Source organism: Periplaneta americana, chromosome 1 (genome assembly GCF_040183065.1).
Source record: "Periplaneta americana isolate PAMFEO1 chromosome 1, P.americana_PAMFEO1_priV1, whole genome shotgun sequence".
NCBI lineage: Eukaryota > Metazoa > Arthropoda > Insecta > Blattodea > Blattidae > Periplaneta > Periplaneta americana.
This window is the reverse complement of record NC_091117.1, coordinates 128430131-128456614: the sequence shown is the minus strand read 5'-3', so window position 1 is coordinate 128456614 and position 26484 is coordinate 128430131. Positions and strand designations below refer to the sequence as shown.

General features: G+C 37.2%; 1 protein-coding gene across 1 annotated transcript in view; it reads left to right on the top strand.

The window, feature by feature from the left end:
- The window catches only part of CNPYb (protein canopy b), a 58452-nt gene that overhangs the window by 26410 nt on the left and 5558 nt on the right, over positions 1-26484 (top strand). Inside the window, exons 4-5 of the mRNA XM_069827169.1 lie at positions 4528-4612; positions 20187-26484. The exon at positions 20187-26484 is cut by the window's right edge and continues 5558 nt beyond it. Coding sequence (XP_069683270.1) covers positions 4528-4612; positions 20187-20510 — 409 coding nt within the window. The 3' untranslated portion in view covers positions 20511-26484. The remainder of the gene's footprint in view (positions 1-4527; positions 4613-20186) is intronic.

The window sequence follows — 26484 nt, the reverse complement described above, 5'->3', positions numbered from 1 at the left end:
AACCAATATGAGCAAATGTTGGGTACAGTAACTATCGGTGCAGGACCTCGAACTCATTTCACCGGCATTATCACCTTCATGTCATTCAGATGCTAAATAACCTGAGATATTGATACAGAGTCGAAAAATAATCCACTAAAAAAGGCATATTACCAAAAAAATAATAAAGTAAACAAATGGACAAGAAATGTTGTAATATGTGAGGCTATGGAACTGATACCTCAGAATAAAGATTATGCATATGTTAGGGACACTTATTGGCCCAACATTAAGAAAGCAACTTTGGTAAGTAGGCCCTACCAATTCAAGTTCACAATTAGTATCCTAATATGAACATATGATGTAACTAGTGGGTCTACTACCGACATGAATATCACTTATGACTTGATGAAAAATTCGCTAATTTTTGTTTCAATTTTACATTTGATCTATTCATAAATGAGTGTAGTTTTATATTTAATATGTAGGCTACAGTTGACAATGTCAGAAGAACTGGCAGTGGAGAAGAAAAGCCAGCAAAATTCACTGCAGTTGATGAATTTGTATTAGAGTATTAGGAAAAAATTCTGCAAGTTTTGCAGAACAGAAAGACCTGATGACATTAAAAATAATCAACATCCCAATTTGTAGAGCAATTTGTATTTGAAGCTTTGGTGATAATGCAGAACTTCTATTTCTCTGTCTTATGGCAGGTCCCACTATATTTACAAACTTTCAAGCTTTTCAGCACCTTACCTAAACCGATCATTATATTTAAACAATGCTCCCATAAAGGAATTGTTCTTTCTCGATATAGTTTCAGCTCTTCTCACAACAACTTAATCACTTGAATCGGAATCATTAAACCACATATAAAAAATAACTAATTATAACATTTTGTTTTGATTATCTGAGAAAGATTGTCACTGGTAACTGATAATACAGAAATCACCAGTCTTTAGAGCAGGTATGCTCATTCTCTGACTCCTGATTACATTCTGTAATCGCAACCTTCGAATGTAGAGCGTGCTGTTCCTCGTTTGAAGCTCGACGGATGACTGCGGAAGGCAGTTCAAGTACTTAGTAAACGTGTGCTGTTCCTCGTTTGAAGCTCGACGGATGACTGCGGAAGGCAGTTCAAGTACTTAGTAAACGTACAAACAGTGCGGGACAATGACACAGTCAAAACCTTCTGTAAGCAAATGATCATTCCGTACAGTGTGGGAGGAAGACTATTTTTGTTGTGAAAACGTAAAAGTGTTTACTATGTTGTAAGGTATTGTCAGGAATACTACTGAGCAACATAAAACATTATACACTCTGCCATCCAGAACATGCCGAAGTGACAGGGAAGCTGTTTTCTGTAATATTATTCATATATCATTATTATTATTATTATTATTATTATTATTATTATTATTATTACTAGTACAATTATTGTTATTGTGGTGATTTTATTCCAACAGAAATACATGTTATGATAAAATAAATTTTCAGGGGTGCAACGTGCACTACAGTTTCAAGAATTGAAAGCACTTCATGATACACCAAACATTGAAGAGAGTCGAACAATTCAGAATCTACGTTTAGGAGCAAGTTATGTAGCATGTTGGGAATTAGCTAAGGCACTAAAGACCCTTGTGAACTTGTAAAGAAATCTATGGTGCCTGAACAAAATATAGTTAATTACATCTTACTACTGGAACAGCTCAAATGTGAATTCACAGAACATCGATTTAATGATTTTAGACATATGGAAAGTGATATTAATCTTTTTGTTAACCTTTCATAGTAAATTGAGTACAATCCGTGAGAGTGCAGTTTCAGGACGAGTTAATTGATTTACAAAGTCACGTAGAATTCAGAACTAAATGCGGAGAATATGACTTGCCAAGCATAGAAATATTTAAAAATGAACAAAACGCAATATCCCAAGATGAGCTTATTCGCTGTCACTCGAAATATATGTGCAAACAATTATTTTCGAGAATGAAGGTTGCTAAATCCAAAAATCCAAACCTAGATCCCGATTAACAGGTGAGAATCTTTTGTGCATTGCAGTAAATTCGTTGGAAATAGATTTCCAATTACTTGCAGAAAAGAACAGGCCTACACATGTTGAATGTGGAATACGAAAATAACATTATCTATGATATAATAATATCATAACTGTATAAAATACAATAAATAATGTAATAACTGAATATTTCCTTTTTCAAATTCAGTTTATTATCCGTATTTGTAAGACAGTGAGAATGATGCCACGGGCGGTGCTGCAATGTAGTTGCGGAGCCCATTTCCTACACTGTGTGTGTTACGCAGTGCAGCATCATCCGTGTAATCGGCGCTTTTACAATTTTGAGCATACCTGCTTTAGAGTCTTGTAGCAATATTCCTGTTGAATACTAGTATAAACAACTAGATTAGCATTTTGAGAAACAGAATCACTTATGAACTGGTAAAATCGACCAATATTACTAGTCTGTGAACTGGTAACTACTACTTTACCCTTGTAGTTTCTACAAACACAAACTTGTAAAATAAACTAATATTACTACTGTACAGACTAGTATTACTAGTCCATGAGTTTTGAGAAACAAGCCCTTGGTGGTCCTCCAGGTGTGATAAACTAAGACTCTGCTAGTCTGATAGTGTTAAATTCTTTTTCTGAATAAAGTCACCTGCAAGGTAGAATTCATTACTTTTGGTAAGAGAATGTTAGTTTAGGATAATGATTGGTAGATCGGAATTTTGACTTGGGCAAGATATGACAAGCTAAATTTTGCATGTAATTCTTTCATTCAATGACATGATTCTTTTATATACCTTAAATGAACTGTACAGTGTCCCTGGTTTTATTTCCCTTATGAAAAACCCTTTCCAAGAAACTTTATCATTTTTGTAATAATGTAACTTCAGTGCTATTAAATTAATGTCATGTTATTAATCAAATAATGTTTTGCAGAAGGTGCTTATTTGTGACTTCCAACAACAAATCCTAGAACTGTTGCAGAATTCTTGCTTTACTAAAAGATGTTAGGCTATCACGAATGACCATTTCAGAAGCCACAGTGACATCCCATTGTGATGTGTTGTATCTCTGAGACTTAATCACACTATTTAATTGTGCGTTTTTCTCCAAAGACAAATATGATATCACTTAACTTGGGATTTGTGTACTTCTATGTTAGTTATGTTTCTATTGTACACAGTGGCATGTGGTGCAATTTTATGTGAGGGAAGCAATAATGCCAATTTTTCTAATGTATAGTACAAAACTGATATACTTGAAGACCTAAGCAATTCTCCTCTCTTCAGCAGCAAAATCATCAATGACCTGAACATAGAGGTCCTCATTGCTGTGAATGGTTTCAGAACACAATCTAATCTAATCTAACAAATCCACCTCGACCTTAATCTTTAAAATAATGCTTCCCTTGCCTTCTGTGTACAGCATACCACTGATTGTACAATACACAAGTCTTCTGACAGAATGTTTTTTTTTTTTGCCTCTGTGATAAATATTATTGCCACCTTGTAAATATACTGTATTTCATTGTGTAATCGTAGCCATCACATAATGGTCGCACCCTTATTTATACACAAACTGATCAGGACTTCAACATTTCACCGCATAATCGTCATATGGTTATCATGATCAAGAATTATTTAAAAATAACGTGCTGCCACTGCAACACAAAATACCATTATGTTCAAGGTCGAATGTGCGAGAAACAGTGAAAGTGGAGTGGAGGTGCGAGATGTTAGCACCAAGCCAATGGCCATAATGCCTTCAGTTCAGTACAATTATTGCGAGTGGTTGTTGTTTACGAGTGTTTAAATACTTTTTTTTTTAAGTCTAAACAAATCATTTTTCTGCGGACTAGTTCATTACTCAGATAATATACAGAGTGTCCCAAATTGATGTGTACACATTTTGAAACACTATTTCTCAGCAACGAGATGAAACAGGAATACAATTTTTGCTGTTTTGTATTCCTTAAGCCTGTACATGTTCAAAATGGCCCCCTTCTACCATAGTACACTCCCAACAATGACATACAACAGAGCAACATACCAACTGGATTTTTGCTAATGGAATATCATTACAGGCATGTTCAATCTGAACTCTCAGTTCATCCAGTGTTTGTGGTTTTGTGGCATACACTGTGTCCTTTAGAGCTCCCCATAGGTAGAAGTCTGAAGGGGTTAAATCCGGAGATCGAGGCAGGAATTCTGCAGCACTTCCTCTTCGTCCTATCCATCTCTGGGTCGTCCTCATTTAGTGCATGGACAAATCTCGAAATGTAAGGTTTCCATTTTTGAGCTCGCAAAACGATGAACATTGGATTTGCTGATACCAATCTCACAAGAACATTGCCTCATTGACTTCTTTGGGAATTGTGCAAAAGTCTGCTTGACTGCATCAACATGGGTCGAAGAAACTTAATTTTAGTTTGTTTAAAACTTAAAAATGTTGTATGAGAAACAACTACTTAAAATTACACCAATTCCTTACTTACAGTTTTAATTAATGTTTCTTTTTAGGGATAAAGGCGTAAAAGTGGAATTAGGGATTCCATATGAATTGTGGGACAAACCATCTGCAGAAATCACGAACATGAAGACTCAGGTAAATCTATCTGTTCATGTGACTTTGCTGTTGATTACTGTATGATTGAGTAGTGGTATTTTGCTGTGAAATATATTTCGTATTACAGTGAGATATAACGTACATCTATACTAATAATAAAACTGTAACCAACATGCTTCTGATAATTTTCACTTTTGCAAAAATAATTGGCGTTAACATGTATAATTATTAATTATCGTGAGACCAAAAATCGCATTTTTTTACATTTTTGTTTGTATGTTTCTTACCATTTTCACTCGATAATGGCCAAACTGATTTTTATGAAAATTGATATATAAATTAAATTGGGTGCCACTTAGAATTTAGGCTATATGGCATTCAAAATACTTTTTTTTTTTAAAGAGGGCTATAAGGGGAAATGAATTAAATGAATCAAAATATCTGGTTTATTATTGATTTTTATGAAAAATGTTATGTAACAAAAGTTTCTTTAAAAATGTTTCCAGTAAGTTTTATTCTATGCAAAATTTTGATAAGACTGATATTTAACGAGATGTATGAGTTTTAAAATAACACTGCATTTTATCAGCGTCACCTCACTGTAATATGTGAGGCGGAAAGCAAAAAGGGACTTCTTCTCGGAGAAGTAAAATTTTCAGTACAAGCAAAATGGATGGTTAGGATCGAAAATATCGAATTCGGTATTTTTTCGATTATTATAGCTTAGTTTGTCCTGTTCAAGCTCATATTCTCCAAGTGGTGACCGAGGGGTGCAATGGTGGCTCTTCTTTTCGGCCATTTTTCGTCCTATCACCAACCACTCCTCTTCGTTCTCTCTTCTTTTACATCACTATTTCTCTCCGCCGGCCGCCATTGCATGCGGAACACCCACCACATCATCACAGCCATTTTCACCTCTCCATCCCCGCTGTTTTTGTTCTTGCCACGTCCGCCACCATGACGGGATTTGTTAACAATGCCTGATGAGGCTTTATTCTTCTTCCCCTTCTAATTCTTATATCTATTATTAGGTTAAGTTTCTTAGGTTTATAACTCCCGTCTCACCAGTGGGGATCTTTCCTATCTCCGTGGTCCTGTCCCACGGTTTCGAGCGCGACTTCCAACTTGTGCGGCCCGACAGGGCGCCCATCAACGAAGCAATAGTGGACCCTTCATACTGCCCCTATATGCAAGTCTAGGTGCAGAGCCTGGACCAGTAGTCATGTACACTCACGTGGAGCCCCAATAGGGGCCCGGAGCGACTTAAACGTCCCGGTGACTGATTCTGCTTGCCGGGGCGGATATATTGCTCCGACGTGTTACCGCTGACGTATGGGTGTCGCAGTGTAATCAACCACAAGTCCCCTGAAGCTGCGTGCAGTCTCGGATTGCTCCGGCTTTGGGAGGGTCGGTCGGAGTTAGCCGCAGTAGTCTGGCACTTGTATTCATTGTAGAGTGGGGAGCCACGGGCGGTTATTCCCGTGGTAGGGGCATAAAACTGCGACACGCCTCTGGTGTAAGAGTTGCCATTAGGTGTGTAATGACCAGTTTGAAGGGTAACTTGCGTGAAGTGGGTTGCTTGGGATCGGGCTGTGGGGGGGGGGGTCCCCACGGCCGGCACAGACCGAGAAGACTTTTTTGGTGTCTTTTTCTTCCGCCCCCCCCCCCCGGTGGCAGGCTGACGCCGACGGTTCCGTAGGGGGGGGGCCAGTTTCAAAATGGCTTCTACGCGCTCTTCTTCTCCTCCTTCAGAAAAAACTAATAAGAAACATAAGACAGGAGAAAGTACGACTGGTGGTGGTCATATGACGAAAATTGCTATGGAATTGGACCCTGAGAAAGTTACTGTAAAAGTGCCGCCTCCAAAGTTTATCAGTATCACATTGGACGGAACGGAAAAAACTATGAAAGACATTAGTCCATTCTGCGTGAGACGTGCGCTCGATGGACTCGTTGGAAAGGTCAGAAATGCAACTCGACTCCGCAACAGTAGTCTCCTCGTTGAGACTGCATCTGCAAAACAGAGTGAGACGCTGTTGAAAGCAAAGTTGCTGGGGTCATACCCCATCAGAGTTGAACGACACTCCTCGCTTAACACCACGCGAGGAGTTGTGCATACAGATTCTCTAGATGGTCTATCAGATGAAGAGATCCAATTAGAGCTGGCGGAACAGTCCGTGTCCAAGGCTTACCGTTTAATACGGAAGCGGGACGGACGGACGGACTGAACCCCTGAGCACAGTCTTTCTGACCTTTGAAACGTCTCTCTTGCCAAAATATATCTTTGTTGGGTACGAGCGTGTCCCTGTGCGTGCGTATGTGCCGAACCCAATGCGGTGCTTTAGGTGCCAACGGTTCGGACATACGCAAAAATGTTGCACAAACAATATCATCTGTGCAAAGTGCGGCGGTGCAGACCATGGGGATTCCCCATGTACTGGCGCCGAGCACTGTGTGAATTGTTCTGGGGACCATGCTTCAAATTCTAAAAACTGCCCAAAGTATATGCTGGAAAAGACGATTCAAGAGCTTCGAGTCCGGGAAAATATTAGCTTCTTTGAGGCATGTAAGCGTATTTTAGATAAAGAAAAGAAGGCAACTGAAAAGTCCTATGCGTCTGTACTGCAGAGAGCAACAGAGGGAATCGATGCCACCACACAAACGCCACCTCTTACAAACATACCTGGGAAGCGAATTGAGATCGCAACCCAGACATATGTAGACGCCGCTACTCAGACTGCTGAGACAGACGACACTTGTGGACTTGACATCAGGCCTTACGTCCCTAAGAAAATTATTGCTATGACAGCAGAGAAGGATTGTAGGCCTAGTAGAACACCAGAACGTCGCACTCCTAGTTCAGGTGGCAGGTCGAGATCACGTCCTCGATCAAGATCGCGATCAGGAGTGCGACGAACTGCGAGTCGCCGGAGTCGAAGACAAAGCAGTCGCAGGCAAAAGCATCTTCCCATAGAAAGGAAAAGAAGAGAAGATCTCCTGTTAAGCCACCAACATGATATAGCTCCTCTTGATGACTGATATTGTACAGTGGAATGTGAACGGTGTACGCAGCAGATATACAGAACTACAACAATTGATCTATCATGAAAACCCTGCTATTTTATGTCTCCAGGAGACACACCTTCGGCCCGAAAACTCCCTAAGTATCTTGGGATACTACGTTCACCGGTACGATCACCTTGCCGGTATTTGTGCCAACGGAGGTTGTGCTCTTCTATTCCGCCAAAGTATCTTTTCCTCTGTTATCAACATCAACAGCCCACATCAATGCATAGCCGCTCGAGTCACTCTACCTTCCATCCAGTTCTCAATAGTCTCTGTATATATACCCCCAGACACACCTTTCACAGTGCATGACATTGAAGACATTTTCTCGCAGGTACCTGCTCCATATCTGGTAGTGGGGGATTTTAATGCATCCCACCACTCATGGGGCTCAAATTCCGATGATGACAGAGGAAATAAAATAGCAGAGGTATGTACCCGTCTAAATCTTGTTACCCTGAATTCAGGGGAAGCAACACATCTCTCCTTAGCTTACGGTACATACTCCATGATAGATATCTCCATTTGTAACCCAGTTTTGTCCACGCATTTCGAATGGTCTGTGATTCACGACCTACATGGTAGTGACCACTATCCCATTCGAATGCGTATGTCCGCTTTACTTCCGGCGGAATCTCGATCTCCAAACTGGGTTCTTAAAAAGGCGGACTGGGTCGGATTTTCGGAGTCCATATCATTCGATGATAACGGACATGAAAATGTGGACTCTGTAGTAGACCATTTCTCAAATGTGGTTATAAAGTCAGCGGAATTATCTATCCCCCGGTCGTCCTGCAGGCCAAAACGCTTCTCTGTCCCCTGGTGGACGGATGCCTGCAGAGATGCAATCCGTGACTGCAAACGTGCTTTACGCCAATTTGAGCGCCATCCGACCCAAGAATATTTTGTCCAGTTTAAACGTCTTCGAGCCAAAGCTCGTCGCATTGTGTGCGATGCTAAGAAGACGTCCTGGACAAATTACGTCAGTTCATTGAAACACAACGTCCCAGCTAACACCATATGGGACAAAGTCCGTCGAATAATGGGGAAACGTAGTTCTGTAATTCCGGGCCTTCTAAACAATGGAGTAACGACCACCAGTCCAATAGACATTGCTGAAATATTTGCTACCACATTTTCACAAATAAGCAGCTCAAATAATTACGACCCGGAATTTCTGAAAATCAAAGATACTGCAGAAAAACGAAACCTAAATTTTCAATCTGACAACACTTAAGACTACAATGCTCCGTTCACATCCGAGGAGCTGGAGGCGGCACTAGACACATCCCCTGACACCTCCCCTGGCCCTGATAACATCCATAACCGCATGCTTCGTCATCTTCCACCAGCTGGAAAATCCTTTCTTCTGTCTATGTACAATAGAATCTGGACTGAGGGTGTATTTCCATCTGCTTGGCGTTCTGCCATTGTAATTCCAGTCCAGAAACCGGGAAAGGACCCTTCTTTACCTGGCAATTACAGGCCAATCTGTCTCACCAGCTGTGTGTGCAAGGTTATGGAAAAGATGATAAGCAAACGCCTGATGTGGGTACTCGAATCGGGAAACCGATTATCTAACATCCAATGTGGTTTTCGCAAGCGCAGATCCGCTGCAGACCATCTTGTTCGGCTGGAGACCGCCATTAGAGATGCTTTCCTCAAGAAGGAACATCTTGTGGCGGTCTTCTTTGATCTAGAAAAGGCTTACAATACCATGTGGCGTTATGGAATTCTGCAAACCCTGCATGACTGGGGACTTCGTGGCAGTCTGCCAACGTTTATTGCGAAGTTCATGGCAGAGCGGTATTTCCGAGTTCGAGTAGGCACCACACTTTCTAACGAACATCTCCAAGAAAATGGTGTTCCGCAGGGGTCTGTATTAAGTGTTCTTCTTTTCTGCATTGCGATCAATGGCATTGCCCACTGTGTAGGTAACCGAGTATCTTCTCTCTTGTATGTTGATGACTTCAGTCTATATTACAGTTCCCGATACCTCCCATCTATCGGTCGACAGTTGCAACTGGTCATCAATGTGCTATCGGAGTGGTCTCTTCACAATGGCTTTAAATTCTCCACTCAAAAGACGCAGTGTGTCCACTTCTACAACCAACGTGGACTCCATCCACATCCTGAACTGCGTCTTAATGGAGTGGAGTTGCAATATACAGACACTGCGAGGTTTTTGGGCCTTATCTTTGATTATAAATTAACGTGGGAGGCGCATATCCGTGATTTGAGAAGGCTTTGTGAAAAATCTTTAAACATTTTACGCCTTTTGTCAGGGGTTCGCTGGGGTGCAGACCGCATAGTGCTTTTACGTCTATATCGTTCTCTTATCCGTTCAAAGCTGGATTATGGCTGTTTTATCTATGGCTCAGCAAATAAATCTAAGCTACGTTTCTTAGACACTATCCATCATCATGGGATACGACTTGCTACAGGTGCCTTCCGAACGAGTCAGTTAGCGAGCCTGTATTGTGAAGCGGGGGAACCATCACTGTATCGGCGACGTAATGTCCTGTTGTGCTCATATGTGGTTAAACTCCGCTCGCAGCCTGAGCACAATTCTTTCGACTCTTTCCATCATTCGTCTCTTTACGGCCGATACAGTGAAAATCCACGGAGACCTCGTCCAGCAGGTGTGCGATTCCGTGAACTGCTCTCTGAGCTCGACGTCGATCTACCATCCGTTCGCACACTAGAATACACCACCACTCCACCGTGGATTATGCGACGCCCCATGTTTGATGTAAGCCTGAGCCAAAGTTTTAAGAATTTTACACCAGCTTTTGTTTATAGACTTCGTTTTAGTGAACTTTTATCCCGATATCCAAATTATTCTTTAGTTTATACTGACTGATCCCGAGTAAATGATTGTGTTGGTTGCTCCTTCGTTGCAAATGGACAGATATTTAAATATAAACTGAGCGAATATACCAGTGTTTTTACTGCAGAATTATATGCTTTTTACAGAGTTTTATTGTTTTTAATTCGAGAACCTCGGGGCAGATATCTAATCTGCTCCGACTCTTTAAGTGCCATTCAGTCTTTGCAGTCTCTCTATTCAGAGGATCCCCTTGTGTTAAGAACTCAGCAGCTGTTCCACACACTCCTAAGCTCTGATTGCGAGATTGGAGTAGTGTGGATTCCTGGCCATGTCGGAATTCGTGGGAATGAGGCCGCAGATGCTGCAGCCAAAGATGGTGCCACGAATGGCACTCTGGTATATTGGCGCGAGAGGTGGCAAGACTTACAAAATTATTTGAAATGTAGAATATGGTGGCAATGGGAAGGAGAATGGTCTGCACAAGAGGAAAACAAATTACGAAGGATAAAGAATACTGTTCGAGTTTGGGATTCGTCCACAAGAGCGTCACGACACGAAGTTTTACTCACCCGGTTGAGGATTGGCCACTGTTATCTGACACATGGCCATCTGCTACATGGCGAGCTTCAGCCTGAGTGTGATCTATGCCGTGTTCCACTTACGTGGAACATTTTTTATTACATTGTAGAAAATATGACCGTGTCCGTCAGCAATATGGAATTCGGCCGACTCTTCGTGACGCTCTTGGAAATGATTTTAATTGTACAAATGCAGTCCTGAGATTTTTATCGAGTACTGGACTTGACAGGATAATTTAGTTTTTGACCCATTTTAATTATCCTCCGGACCCTTTACATCCGGAGGTTACACTTGTTATTTAGTATATAAGTTTTTTAACAAACTTGACATTCGGACATTTTACATCCGAGTATTTTAGAAATACGCCAGATAACTTACTTATGGTAGCATCTGTATTGTTATTTTATTGTATCTTTTTAAATACTAGTTAAGGTCAGATTTTTATAATGTTTTATGCATCACCCTGTTGAAACTGCATTTGTATACCTCGTTTTAATCGTGACAACGTTTTTTAGTTCTTTAAGCATTCTGATTATTGTATAGTCTCTGTTCTGTAAAGAATTTTAGATAAGGGCGCAAATAGCCATAGATGCTGACGCGCCCTTTTTAAACCCCACTAACTAACTCAAGCTCATATTGATTTAAAAGTTTCTTAAATATGTAAAATTATATTGATGGTGAAAATGTAAAAGTTTAAAGCTTGTTTTCTCAAAACACCTCATTTCCGTAACAAATATTCAAACTGTCATCATTCACTCAATTTATTAGTTATAAATCTAAATTTGCTATCAAATTTTTCAGAATATAATGCTGAATTTGAAAATAACATAAACTCTAAATTTTAAATTTGCGACAAGAGATCTTTCTGCCTCACATATAATGAAATGAAAACAAATGACTGCATTTATTTAAGGCGGCCTTGCACAACAAATGGAAGATGTTCATTTAACACTATTTTTATACGGATATAATTATATTCTATAATGGGAATATATAAATATTTATTAATATTAATATATAGATAATGTTTGTATGATGTAATCTCAGAAGCTACTTAACCGATTTGGATAATTCTTTCACCATTCGAAAGTGTAGTTTCTCTAGTTGGACATAATACTATATGCCATTGCTGTAACTTCTGAGTGAATTAAGGAACTGAGGTAGGATTAAAACATCCTTACGCACAGAAAACTTAATATATTGTCAGAATATTATATTACTTGATAATTAGTATAGATTACGTATTTGAGTAAGTCACGGTAATGTATAGCCTATTTAAACTGTATTTGGTCCACATAAAATACTATTTTTATACATTTCAATTTCTTTTTGTCCACAGAACATTGTAGTATTTTTATGAGTTTTATCTTAAAAGGTTAGTATATTTCCTGGAGCAAAAATTAATATTTTGTCATTGAACTGACTGGAGTGGAGTCATTTTACAAAGTGTCTCGAAATGGCATTCCTGCACTCATAATTTACCCATATTTGTTTCATGTGTTTCTTAAAATATGGGAGTAGTACTGAAATTCATGAGTAACCCATTGCTATAATTCAAATTCCAACAATGTAACAAAAACGACTCCGTGATCGTAATCTACAGACTTTACACTAGATATTGACATATTGTGACGTCATTAACTTCTATCATGTGAATGGGCAATGTTTGCAAATGGCCAATAACGATGTTTCGTTTCGACAGTGTGTTGTCATTGAATTCCTTGTTAAAGAGAGAAAAATATCCTGCTAAAGTTCACCTCAGACTTCAGCATGCATACAGAGAGGTGTGCATGGACGCCAGCAATGTTAGGAGATGGGTAAAACATTTCAAAGATGGGAACATGAGCCTCGTAGCAGTCGCCTTCGACCATAAATGTTGTCTGCTATATCCAGATACTTTAGAAGCTCAGCTGTGCATTGCACGAGAAATGCCCTGAAAAGAATATAATCCTGCAACACAGTAACGCATGGACTCACACTGCTCATGTCACTGTGGAGAAAATCACGACATTTGGGTAGGAAACTCTTCCACAGCCTCCCTACAGTGCCAACTTGGCACCCTCTGACTACCATATTTTCGGCTTTGTAAAGGAACAGCTGCGAGGTCAACTCTACGAAATGCTGGAGGACATCCAGAAAGCAGTGCATCAATGTTTTTGGTGAGCTGGAACGTACTTCTAATGCAAGGGAATTTTCAAACTTACAGAACATTGGGGAAAATGTGTGCAAAGAAATGAAGACTATGTTGAAAAGCAACATAAAAGTCTATGGATTAAGATGATGTACTTGGTTTGTCTAAAAAATAAAAATTAAGATTTATAACAATGGGTTGCTCATGACTTTTAGTACGACTTTCGTAATATTTATGTACCATGTTCATTTTCATTTGTTTTTATTTACATAAACAATGACGCACAGTATGCCCAACACAAATTATCTTCATACACAATCCACGCTATATTGACATTAGTTGGAGTGATCTATTAAAGAATGTATTTAAGATCAATTTAGAAAAAAATGTTAAATGAATTTCCTTGCACCGAAAGCAGTTGTTCCCTGAACCAAAAGATCATGTTTTAATTATTTGCATTTAATAACAATTAAAAAACGTGTTAAAGAAATCATCCTTGCATCAAATGAGTGCTCTCTGGTCCAAAATGATCGTATTTTAATTATTTAAATACAATTTCAATTAAGAAACATGTTAAACAATTTATCCTTCTACCAAACACGAATGTTCCCTGGACCAAATGGCCTATTTTAATGTGTAATTACTTTATAGTTTCATCTATTATTGTATGAAGTTGTTATAGCTGAGGTACATATTATTAATTGTAGGCCATAAGTGGTCGAGCATATAAACATTCGCACACAGTGAAGAGGAGGTAGGGGTTTTGGATGGCCCACAAGCCACAAGTCATTCTAAATATGTTACTTTGCTAATTATTCAGTATGGAGTGTTGTGCTCTGTACAGAACTGTTACCCATTAAGCATATAACTCTCTGTGATCACAATGTCTTTCTTTAATCCTGAGGTTATTTTCTATTATTTAAGTACGTTTTTTCTCTTGTGTGTGGTTGGGAGGATATCGAAGTTGCATCTTATTCTGAAGTGTAGGTTGGACATTAATAAATTGTGTGTTCCATTTCGAATATTCTATATACTAGATGACACTGCGTGCTTGTGCCCTACTTCACCGAGAATCATGGCAGACAGCATCCAGGTCCGCTGTCTCTTAGAGGAGAGGTAGTGCATTTGTGTCTTTGAATTCGATTTGTGCTTTGTTCATTTTAGTGGATAAGTATAAGTTAGACATTGATAATTTCGGGTAGTATTCTCTGAAAAAGGTTCAATACATTAACATTAGGTAGATAAGCCTATTGGTTTTTATATAGTACGTACTTCAAAATGACAAACAAAAGTCTCAATTATCCCGAAACACTTCTGACTCGAGGCGAAACAAAATTCGGAGATTTAATAAGAGTGAGGAAGAGTGGGAGATTCGTTTACGAACCAACAATGCAATCATTTCAGCAGCTCAAGAGAAATTAGCATCAAACACTTTGATCAACTTGCCAATAACAGAGTTCAATCTTACTATGCTTGTAAAAGAGGAAATAGCACTGAGAATTAAAGAAACAACGAGAGTGTATTGATTTAATATGCAGTAATAGTATGTTAGCTTAGCATTCTTTTATGATCCAAATATTGACTATGTTCATTTGAATTGTGTTGAAATAGATAAAAATGTATAAACTATGCAATAAATGCAATGCAAAAAATGGGGTAATGAGCCAAATGGGTTATGTTACGCTGTTGGAAAAGTTGTTCCTCTTAAGATTCAAGAGCCCCTACAACCAATTAAAAACTGACTTACTGGAGTACATCCATCATCAACACACTTTTAAATAATATAAGATAGTAGAACACCTTATTACAAGTGGCATCTTTGGATCTTTGGTGCAAAAGAAATACATAGTCAATTTTATGCCAATGTTTAAAGTTCAAGCATAGGCTTATTATTGAATTGGAAATCTTCTTCTAGCTGAGGGTAAGAGCCTTCAGTTCTTAAAAGTATATTTTACTTCAGACTCCGACCAGTTGTCTGTTAGGTCTAATATAGTATCGGGCTTAAAAGTAGAGTTGACTGAACAACTCCAGAAAGTATTGCTGGATAATAACAGTTACATTCATAGTTTTAAATGCAACTTTGAAAATGATTCAGGAGCAAATGACTTAGAACATATAATAAGCTAATATTAACTAAGTAATTTTATTTGAAAATGTAATAGATTAAAGTCGATAATATTTATTTCTAACAAGTGCAGTGAAGTGTACTGGTATGGCTAGTCAGAAAATAATAATATTTATACTTCATTTCGGAAAGTATGTTATAATGAAAAAGGAAATTCTATCGAAACAAAGTTGTTTTGATTTTACATTAGATAATGCAAAATTATTCCACAAAATACTGTATGTTACCTTTCATTTACTGCAGCTCTGTTTACTTTCCATGTAAGATTTAACAAACTGAAGAAACTCACCATGCCTATACAAACCTACAAGTAATATACATATTGCACAATTTTAAAATAAGAGAAGAAATTATTTAAGTTAAAAAATACTGCATGTTACTGTCTATAACGAATATTCACATGGTACACAGTACAATCAACCAAATTTGAAGAAGTCCTTAACTTCAGTTTGGTTTGTTTTTCTCAATAATTGATCTTCTTTAAACTGCTGAAGTTCACTGAGTGACTGAGAATCAATTATTATAGAAATAATGTAGCACAATGATCATATGCACGCAAAATGCTATATTCAAAATAAAAACAGATAAGTCTGCACATACTATTACATAAATTCTGCAACCAACAATAGATGATGTAAAAGTTAAACAAACATGTATATTATCAACTTAAAAAATGTAATGATAACATAAAAATGAAATATCTTTGCTTTATAATGTATGTGATTTTAGTGAAGAATTTAAAATATGTATGTAAAACTGAAAAGTATGCTAAACTGAAGTTCACTATATCGAGATTGTAACCTATTATATTTTACTGCTACAGCCTGCAATTCTCCTTTCTCCCATTAACGAGGTTAAGTGGTTTATGTACAAAGTAGCCGTGCGAGGAATATTCTGAATAATTTTTTAATAATTTCGAGGGAAAAATTGTTCCGGGGCCGGGTATCGAACCCGGGACCATTGGTTAAACATACCAATGCTCTCCCAACTGAGCTACCCGGGAACTCTACCCGACACCGATCCAATTTTTCCCTCTATATCCACAGACCTCAAAGTGGGCTGACAACCCCGTCAAGCAACCAACATTGAGAGCACACTAACTCTGTGTGACTTAAATTGTGGTTTTCTGTTACGTACAGTGACGTGTATTATGCAAATCAAGCTTTCAGGTATAACTCCCTGTAAAGTTAATTTGAATAATTTCGAGGGAAAAATTGTTCTGGGGCCAGGTATCGAACCCGGGACCTTTGGTTAAACGTACCAACTCTCTCCCAACTGAGCTACCTGGGAACTCTACCCGACACCGATCCAATTCTGAGGAATATTCTGTTAATATTTCACCACTTTTTTAAAAGAAAAGCTAAATAGTGGTATAGATTATTTAATAAATTAAAAACAGTAGTTACATTGATGTAATAGTCCACTGCTATCGAGTAATGGTTAGCATGCCTGACTGTGAAATGAGCAGGCCAGGTTCAAATCCTGGTTAGGACAAGTTACCTAGTTGAGGTTTTTTCTGCGGTTTTCTCCCAACCCATTAAGAGCAAATGCTGGGTAATTTTCGGTGCTGGACTCTGAATCACTTTGCTGGCATTATCACATTAATTTCATTGAGATGCTAGATATCATAGAAGTTGATAAAACATCGTAAAAATCCATTAAAAATTGATATAATGTTCACAAAGCACCTAGTTTATGTAACGCAAGTGATAAAGAATTTTATTAACCAATATGTAATTGAATATATTAAACAATAGAAGAAAAAGCACTGATTCAATATGAAAAACTTGTTAGATTACTAGGAAACAATTGGCATTCATACAGTCCTCTCTGTAGATTGAAAACTCAAAAAAGTTTCATATCCATTGTTCAAGAATTAAAACAGAAAATCAATATCCCGAATTTAAAAGAAAACCTACAAATTAAGCCAAACCCTTTAACTGTATTAAATATAGAATATAATCTAAATTTAACAGAAGAAATACTAAAATCAGAAGTAAACACTGAAATACTAAAACAATTGTCTTTAGAGACAATTAATATTAGGTACCCTCCACAAAACTGGCTTCATTTATACACTAACGGATCCTTGATCTCCAGAGAACAAGGTGCCGGTGCAGGTGTTACGTGCTGTCTCTTCTCACTGTTGTGCGACCGTCACTTAGGTCGCACTGATTGCTAGCCGGATGGCTACTGCGTTCGTCTTCTGCTCATTCTCATCAGGATTTCTGACACCACCATTGTACACAACAATGGAAAACTACTTTTCGGGAATAACTGGAGCTCTCAGGATACTATAGGAAACTACATGACTACTAAACTAAGTCTGAAAATGATTGCGTTATTGTACACTACTTGATTTATTCTATATTTACAAAAATATACAAAGTTACTTACAAGGTAATTCATCAGATGACGCCATGCCGCTTAGATTCACGCTCTCTGCCAGTCTTCACCAACTAACTAACTGCCGCGTCTCCTTTCCAACACTTATTATGTTTCAGTACCCGTTTCCCGCCCGGGTTACCAACCATGCCATCCACCAAGTGAGATGGTCTTAAAACACTTTTGACTTCACGTACTTACAAATATCGTCTTAATCAATCATTTCTTACATTTAATTTTGATTTAGTGCATTATAGTGACAAGTCACTATAATGAGATTACGCGCAAGAAAAGAGTCCGAACAATGCGTGATAAAATTTGACCAATTAAAATGCATGCTTAATCCTACTGGACCAATGGGATAGGGCCAGCAACGATCTGAAGTGTTGTAGGCAGTGATTTTACCACACGCCCGACAAGACTGTCTATATCGCTGGCTAAGCAGCTCGACCGTGTATTCCGCTGGCACTGTTCCACGTTTCAAATTTAATACTCCACAGAGAAACTGAAATCATGCTACAGGGCGTTCTTTAGCCCTGGGGCATAACATCACTTTAGAGATCTCTTGGGTATGGAACAACAAGTTTTGATGGAGAAATCATTGCAATAAGTGAAAGTCTCAGGATTCTTCTATGCCACATCAATAAATTTAAAAATGCAGTTATATTGTCAGACTCCAAAGCAGCTATTCTATCAATAGTCTCTAAACACACACTTTCATCTCAAACAGCAGAAATAACTAAAATGCTCTCTCAATTAATATCACTCAATAAAAGAATTGTATTCCAATGGATACCATCCCATTGTGGAATCCTGAGAAACGAGAATGCGGATGCTTTAGCAAAGAAGGGCAGCACTGCTACTTACAGACCTGTTACTAAATCTACGTATTACTCTGTGAAAAGATTTATTAAATCCACATACTTAGACTTCAACAAACAAAATTTGATAACACAATCCCAAGGGAAAAAATGGAACTCTCTGCATCAAAATCCACAGTTAATTCCCGATTTACCACGCAAATCGTCTGTAGCTGCATTTAGATTGGCAACAGGCCATGATTGTTTGGCCAAACACCTGCATAAAATTGGAATATATCAGTCCCCTAACTGCCCATTGTGCAACTCAAACCAAGAAATGGATTCGGAACACCTCAAAATCTGTTCTTCAGTGGCTGGCCATGATAATATCTTTGAAAAATATTGGAGTGCAAGAGGTCAAATGACTTTGTCAAACGCCTGGCATTAGAAAACAACAACATATATTAAACACACAAATAATATGAAATACTGGAATCACTTATACAGTAACACTATGAATTAAGAATGCTCCATAAGATAAAATAAAAGTAGATACCTTATGTAGCCAGGAGGCAATGCACTATTTTTTGGGATTTAGAAATGATTCCAAAGAAGTCTGAAAAACTCATATTTTAAATTATGACGTCATGTAAATTAGAAAATATGGTGCTGTCAATTGCTTGATTGCAATGATTTTTAAATATCTCAGTTATTTCTGTACATTTTACAACATAGTTTTGCCAAGTCGTCCATCTTTTTTCATGCTGTCACTGCTTTCCCAATTGTGCAGTCATTTCTTTGACATTCGTCTAGAGCCAGTATTGTAGATTTTAAACAATAAATTGGTTTTTGCTAAAGGAAGGGCAAAGGCAAGAAGAGGCAGTGGTGTGCCCTCTATTTAATATGCCCGAAAAGGTAGTAAGGGATGCAGGTTTATTAGTGGTAATTGGGGCACCTTTGATTATGTTCATATAATTTCCCATACCCTATTTAAATGTAAGGAAACATTTGTCGCTTTTGAGAAAGCAGCTACAGACATTGGTATAACAATAAATTATCATAGAAAACAAAATAATGACATTAGTAATACACCATAAAAATAAGAACATGGACCAAGCTATTTGGATCTATAATTTCAAGACAGTTAAAAACTTCACTTACTTAGGTTTTGAATAAACATTATAAATGATACATCAGATGAGATAAAGAGAGAATAGTGCTGGCTAATAGATGCTATTTCGAACTAAATCAATGTATTAAAAGTTACCGTCTGAAATTCAAAATGAAAACCATGCTGTACAAAATATTATATTTCCACTTCTGACATACTGATCTAAAAGCTGGGGGATGATGAGCAAAGCAGATGAAAGAATGATTTGTAAATTACCACTGTTTCCAGAATCATCTTTTATTGTCAAGGATGAGTGTTCCAGTTATTTAGTGACATGACATAGATCATGTAAAATGCTTTAAAAATTATAGCAGATTAAATATTAAATAGGAAAGCAAAATGTAATGTACAATTTTTGGTGTGTTTGCTTTCTTAAGAAGTATGTTCAGTCTTTTTAAAAATAAAATAAATCTTTCAATTTTGAGTGGTATTATTTCATACTTACTAATTTATTAAAATGATTATTTAAAGAAGAATGAAAATAAAAACAATATAGACTATATATATTTTTTGTTTCATGTTATAGTGTGAAACCTTGCTAGAAGAAAATGAACATGCCATAGAAGACTGGTACTTCAATCATCAAGGAGAAATTCCACTGAAACAGTTCTTGTGCTCACAGAAAGCTCTGAAGGGAGAAAGTGATACCTGTCTTGATGAACAATTTCCTTCCTTACTAGCAAAGGAAGAGAAACAAAAGCCTCAAAAAAAGAAGAAAAGAAAAGACAAGAATCAAGATAAGAAACCGGAATCAGGACGCAATTCTGGTGACAGTACTGATGATGATACTGATTCTGATGGTGATGAACCTATAGAGACTGATTCTTCGAAAAGGAAAGTAGAGCTGTAGTGCTTGAAACTCTTTTGGAATAGAGATAACCAACAAATTCAGTTAAAATTTTCATATGATTCTTTACAAAAAATGTTTCAGTATGTGAAATCCTCATTGACTATACCGGTAATATCATATTCTATGTACTGTCAGCGTGTTTTAAGCCTTATGCAGTGAGAACTTTTTTCTTTTGGAAAATGTCTTGGGCCATAAAAAAAAATTAGTTTGTGGTGGGGATTAAGATGGATATTTTCAGTTCGTGTAGTGACTTACACATTCATCTTCTACCTTCTGGACTTCCTTGTAAAAAAGATGAGTAAACTGGTAACAGTTAAGTATTTTTTTTTAATCGAATGGCAATTACTTTTGACTTACGTCGTTCACCCTATAATACCCATCTATGAGTGACACACCAAAGCTGTATTTCTTTCTGCTGCTTTAAATGTTTCCTTTGATGCACCATGGAACGTTAACTATGTAGTACCATATGATGATAATGATGGTGATGATGATGATGGTAATAATGAAATAATGGTAGAGTGCTGATATGGGAAATAGGAGAACCCTGCGAAAACTTACTGAGCATCCTTCTCTGTCCACCACAAATTCCATGCCAGTTTTGAACACAGATTAGAGCATAAAAATGACGTGTACCAACAAAGAATTGGGATGAAACAAAGGTTGTGTTCACGAAATGTATGTATTAAATTATGTAATAATGTCTAACTGTGTTCGATCTTGGAAGTCTTGAACAATTGAAGTGAAGGAATGCTTGAAGCACGTAGTCTGAAGACATTTAATAAACCTTGTTAAACATGTGGAAAGTGTTGCACCTATTACTCAAGAACTAGCATGCTGATCTTTCATCAAAGTGGGCCAAATTCGTTACCCAGCCATGTCATGATAGAATTTGTGATGGACAAAGATGTTGCAGGGACATATTCCTGGGGTACTCTCATTTCCTTCTATCATTCCACCAACATTATTTACCTTCCCTTCATTTAATCTATCAGCTACAATACTTAAAAATAGGCTGGGTGAAGTCTTGGAGGCAATATGGGTTTTCGATGCTGATATAGGAAGGACAAGGGGCTCCAGACTTTGGAATTTATCAGATACTCATCTTAGCATGGGACAGGATGGTCCATCTGTTAACATCGTATTCACGAATGCCATCCAGGCCACCTGTCGGATCTGAACAGTATTGCTTATATAGGGTCAGTGTAAGCCTAAGTGCAAATATCCATCTTGGGTCCTGCCCTTGAAAAGTTAAGCCGACTTTAAGAGAGGCAGAATCATTTATGTTTATATATAATACATACACACCAGGTGTTTCAGACCACCCATATCAGCCTTTTTTCTTGAAACTATATGATACTGGTAGTTCATAAAAAAATTTCTATAACCAAAAGGTATGTAAAGAATCAATTGGTAGTAGTACCATTTCCCGTAACAAACCGGAAGTAGGGGTACCTGTGGTCAACTTCGAAATTTCAAATTAAAACATAGGTCATTGATGGTACCATTGAAAACTACTTTTATAAGGAAACAACTTTTACTGAAACTTTTTTTCTAACTTTTATTGTTTATTCACAAAGCAACAAAAATGGTATCATCTGAGAAATGCTGTATGTTGTTTATGTACATACTGTACTGGTAGTAGGTACATGATATTGTAAACACTGCAGGTCTTGAAACCAAGTCACTTTCCGCTCTCTTTTATTTGGCATAGCAACAGTGAATTTTGTTTATTTGTCCATATTATGTCGTCTCCCTGTAGGTTTGCTATTTGAAAAATGCCATTCACAAATGAAGCATTCGACATGTTGATGATACTTGGAGAATGCCATCAGAATTGCAGAGAAGCAGCACATGTTTATGCAGAAAAATATCCGTTGTGCACCGATCATTTGTACAATGTTTTCCAGCATCTTGCAAAGCGTGTGTGTACAAACGGCATGATGCAGCCAAAATACAACAAGGGTGAGGAATGAGAAAGCTGCTGATGTCCTCACTGCAGTGATAGTTAACCCATTACCCGGCAGAATTATTCAAAATAGATTTTTTATTAATAATTGAGATATAGTAAAACCGCTCATTATGCTATTCTGTGTAATACACTTTTGTCTGGTCCCTGCACATTTCATATATAACGTCTTTATAAAATACTCCATTTGTTGCACTCAAGTCCTGCATAATATGCTATTTTTGTGGAATATTTTTGATATAATTTTCAACAATGTAACAGCAATGAAACATTTTGGCCATTGAACTCACTGGTGCCATTAACCTGAAAAGTACTGCTATTTGACCCTTTACCTGGGCACCTTCATTCTGTACAATATGCTACCCTCTTATTATGCTCTCTTAGTTGACTCTTTACCTGTGCGCTTAAAGCCTACACACAGTTACAATACCCCACCTTCTTGCTAAACCTCTCTCTCAAACAAAATTCCTCACTCGGCCATAATAAAATTATGGAAATTTTTGCTGGTCAGCTTGTTATTCTTTGTCTATTGAAGTATCTGAGTATGATTACAATGAATGTTAAACGAAAAGCAATTTCTGTGTCAGCAAAATTAGAAATCTTACAAAAGTACGATGAAAACAGTACTCTTAATCAAAAACAACTCTCTGATTTATTAGGAATCCCATCATCAACATTAAGGATGATAATAAAAAATCGCGACTCAATCACTGCAACTGCGATGTCGGGAGGATGTAAATGCAGGAAAGTGAAGTGTTGTAAACATGAGAACTTGAAGAAATTTTGGTCGACTGGCTTCATCAGTCTCTAAGTGCAACCATACCCATAAGTGGCCGTATCATTCAAGTGGATTTTTTCAATATTCTAGTAAATGAATGTCATAATAATAAATAGTTACATGCCTAATATGAATTTCATATCATCAATTGTTGAAATGTAATGAGGGTGAAATATTCAGGGAGTTGATATGTAGACTATTGTCAAAAATATTATTAAAATGACATGCTTCATTATATCAACGTAAAAATTGTGCCAATACAATGATGACTATATATTTAAACTTACTTTTGAGTTATTATGAATTTTTACTTCAAGTATGTATTAAAACTTACAATAAAATAAGAAATGTTAATATTTTCAAATCGAATATTTTTTATACTATGTTCTTTATATTTTTTGCAGTGAGATAAACAATTTTTAATCAATTACAAAAAATTTTATGATGCATCTCTCAAACTTCGGGAAATACTAAATAAACCAGAACTGGAAATATTGCCTTTAAGGTTCAAAGTCGCATCCAGTGTATTACATCACGCGCTCATACCAGACCACCCACATGCTTGCTTAGTGATCGATATGACAAATGCCAGATGTTACGACATCCGCTCAATGGGTCACTAATAGCTTTCTCGTGGGGGCCTGTGATAATCTCAGTGCAGCTTTTTCCCTTCAATTTAGAGGGTGATTTCGTTCTATTCTGTCATTGCAACTTTTTCCCTTCAGTTTAGAGGCTGATTTTGTTCTGTTCTGTCATTGTAAGTTGTAAGTGTTCAATATGCCTAAATTAAAGACGAAAAGTTGGAGTCATCTGTGGTGTTGCAACCTTTTCGGACTTCAAAAGCATTAGTCACAAGTCTGTAAAAGAAAAGTTACAAGTAGCATGTGTAAAAAGGTCCCGCATTTAGTAGCAGATGATGCTATATGCGAATGCTGTCGCCATAAGATTTAAAAAATTGAAATAATTAGTGAAGTTGCTGGGACTGAAAGTGAGGCCGGGAAATCAACAAGCGAAGAAGAATGTTTACAAACAGAGGTAGGAAATTCAACAAGTGAAGAAGAATATGCTCCTGAATGTAAGGAATCTATTTTCTTCTTTGTTGGCAATCTGGTAGGTTTGCCAAGCATTTACAACCATTATATCAATCATCTGAGTAAAAAGAGGCCACTGCCATTTTTTTGAGTGGACTGAATGCGATACAAGATATTTATCCAGCAAGTCCACTCCACCCATATGGAGATTAAATTCTTGTATAGACTTTGGGATGGGTATATGTATTTCTTTCTTCTCCTTCTGAGAATATCTACGAACATTAGTGAATGGTTCCACTGTGGTGAAGTTAGTATACACAGTAACGACTTTTTTATCTGTCCACTTTAGAATCAGTATCTCGAATCTGAAGTCGCAAAATCCTCTCTGTTCCTTCTTCTCTATGTCTTTAGTAGACATGACTGGACACTTGCTAGTGCGATTGTCCCTCATCCCTGTTGCTTTGATGTTCCTGGCTTTTAGGGCTGTAAGTGCATCTACATTAGTGAAAAGTTGTCAAAAAACAACTCGTTCTGTTGTGTCTTGTCCACTGGAATTACACTAGTGACCTCAGAAATCACTGTACTGTCAGACCTAGAGGTCCTGCTTGATTGTCTGTTCTTTCAACAGTATAGTGAAAAATTATATAGGTAACCATTCGAACTACATAGGCACCTTATCTTGTTCGAAATTTGATTGGCTTGCCCCTCATGTACATTTTTGCCAGGTGTGTACCATAGTAGTGAACCATCATTTCATCTAAAGAAAGTTCACAGTGAGAAATTCCAGATTTTAAAACTACTTCTTGAACAGTATAAAAATAGCCTCAATTTATACATTTTATCAGACTTATCGATTTTTTAATTATTATTCAGATGAAGGAACTTCTTGATTTCTCTAAAACGATTTTTTGGCATCAATTTATAAACTAATGGAATTCCTACCTCTGGAGCTTGTTCCTAGTACATGTCTTCCTGAGGTAGTTTATGGTAGCCAGAAAGCAACAAAATGCCTATAAATGCCTTTAGCTCCTCTTTACTTATAGAAAAACCAGGACGATTCTTCTGATTAGCATAAATTTCATTCTGATTTATAACTATCCCCAACACTTCGTCAGAAAGAAATTCCTCAAAAATATCTATGCTTTTCCCATATGTAGATAATCCAAACTGTCGACAGTTTCACAGTAAGTACTATCTGCACTGTATGTTGCTTCACATTCATCAATTTGGGATTCACTGTCACTTGTAACTCAATTTGTTTTTTGGATGATGTTGGTTTTTCAGTACCAGCACATATTTTTCTCTTTTTATTACGAGGATTTTCTGAAGCTGATGGAAGAGTTTCATATGTTCCATCATTTATTGATATTTCTGCAGTTCTTACAAATACTTCTAATGTTCCAGCTACATCTTGCACTTCATTTTCAGTGAGGTAATTCTCACGCACATCTTCCTCATCCATTATTTCATCTGGATCTGAGGTACATTACAACCTCAATATCATCCACATCGTGTTCCTCTCATTCCAGGTCTTCCAACACTCTGTATCTCCGTGACTGTTAGACCTTTAGTATAATAATGTGACATATTATGTGAAATAAGAAATATAATGTCCGTTAGGGTATGTAATATAGGCCTACCGTAGAAATATATTAGTCTATAGTAAATTTGACGCTTTTATGTCTAGCTAATGGGTCTCAGAAAATTAAAATAATGATAAAATATATCAAAATCATTCGTGTAATTCAATAAATAATGAAACCTGAAACTGCAAGTGTAGGCCTATTACGCCAATGCCCCAAAAATGGGATGTTACGGAAAAACCTACATAATAATTACCTACGAGTTAAAATAAGCGAAGTGTTGTGTTGTAGTACTTCGTAGAACTGTAAATAATGATTCTGACACAGTTGGAATTACTATAACGCATTTGCAAATGCCAATTTCTCACTGCAAATAAAAACAACACAAATTAAGAGAAACATCTGTTAATCAATTATTCCTACACTACATTAGAGCAATCAACAAATCAAAAACTGTTTCTCTCTAACAATATCCAGTACTACCGATATAATCACAATAAGTATGCCCATTGTTGTTAATTTTGTGTAGAAAAAAAAATATATATATATCTCAAAAAAAGGGACAATGGTAGGAAATGGATTAATCCCCATTGCTCAATCCCCAAGAAGGATT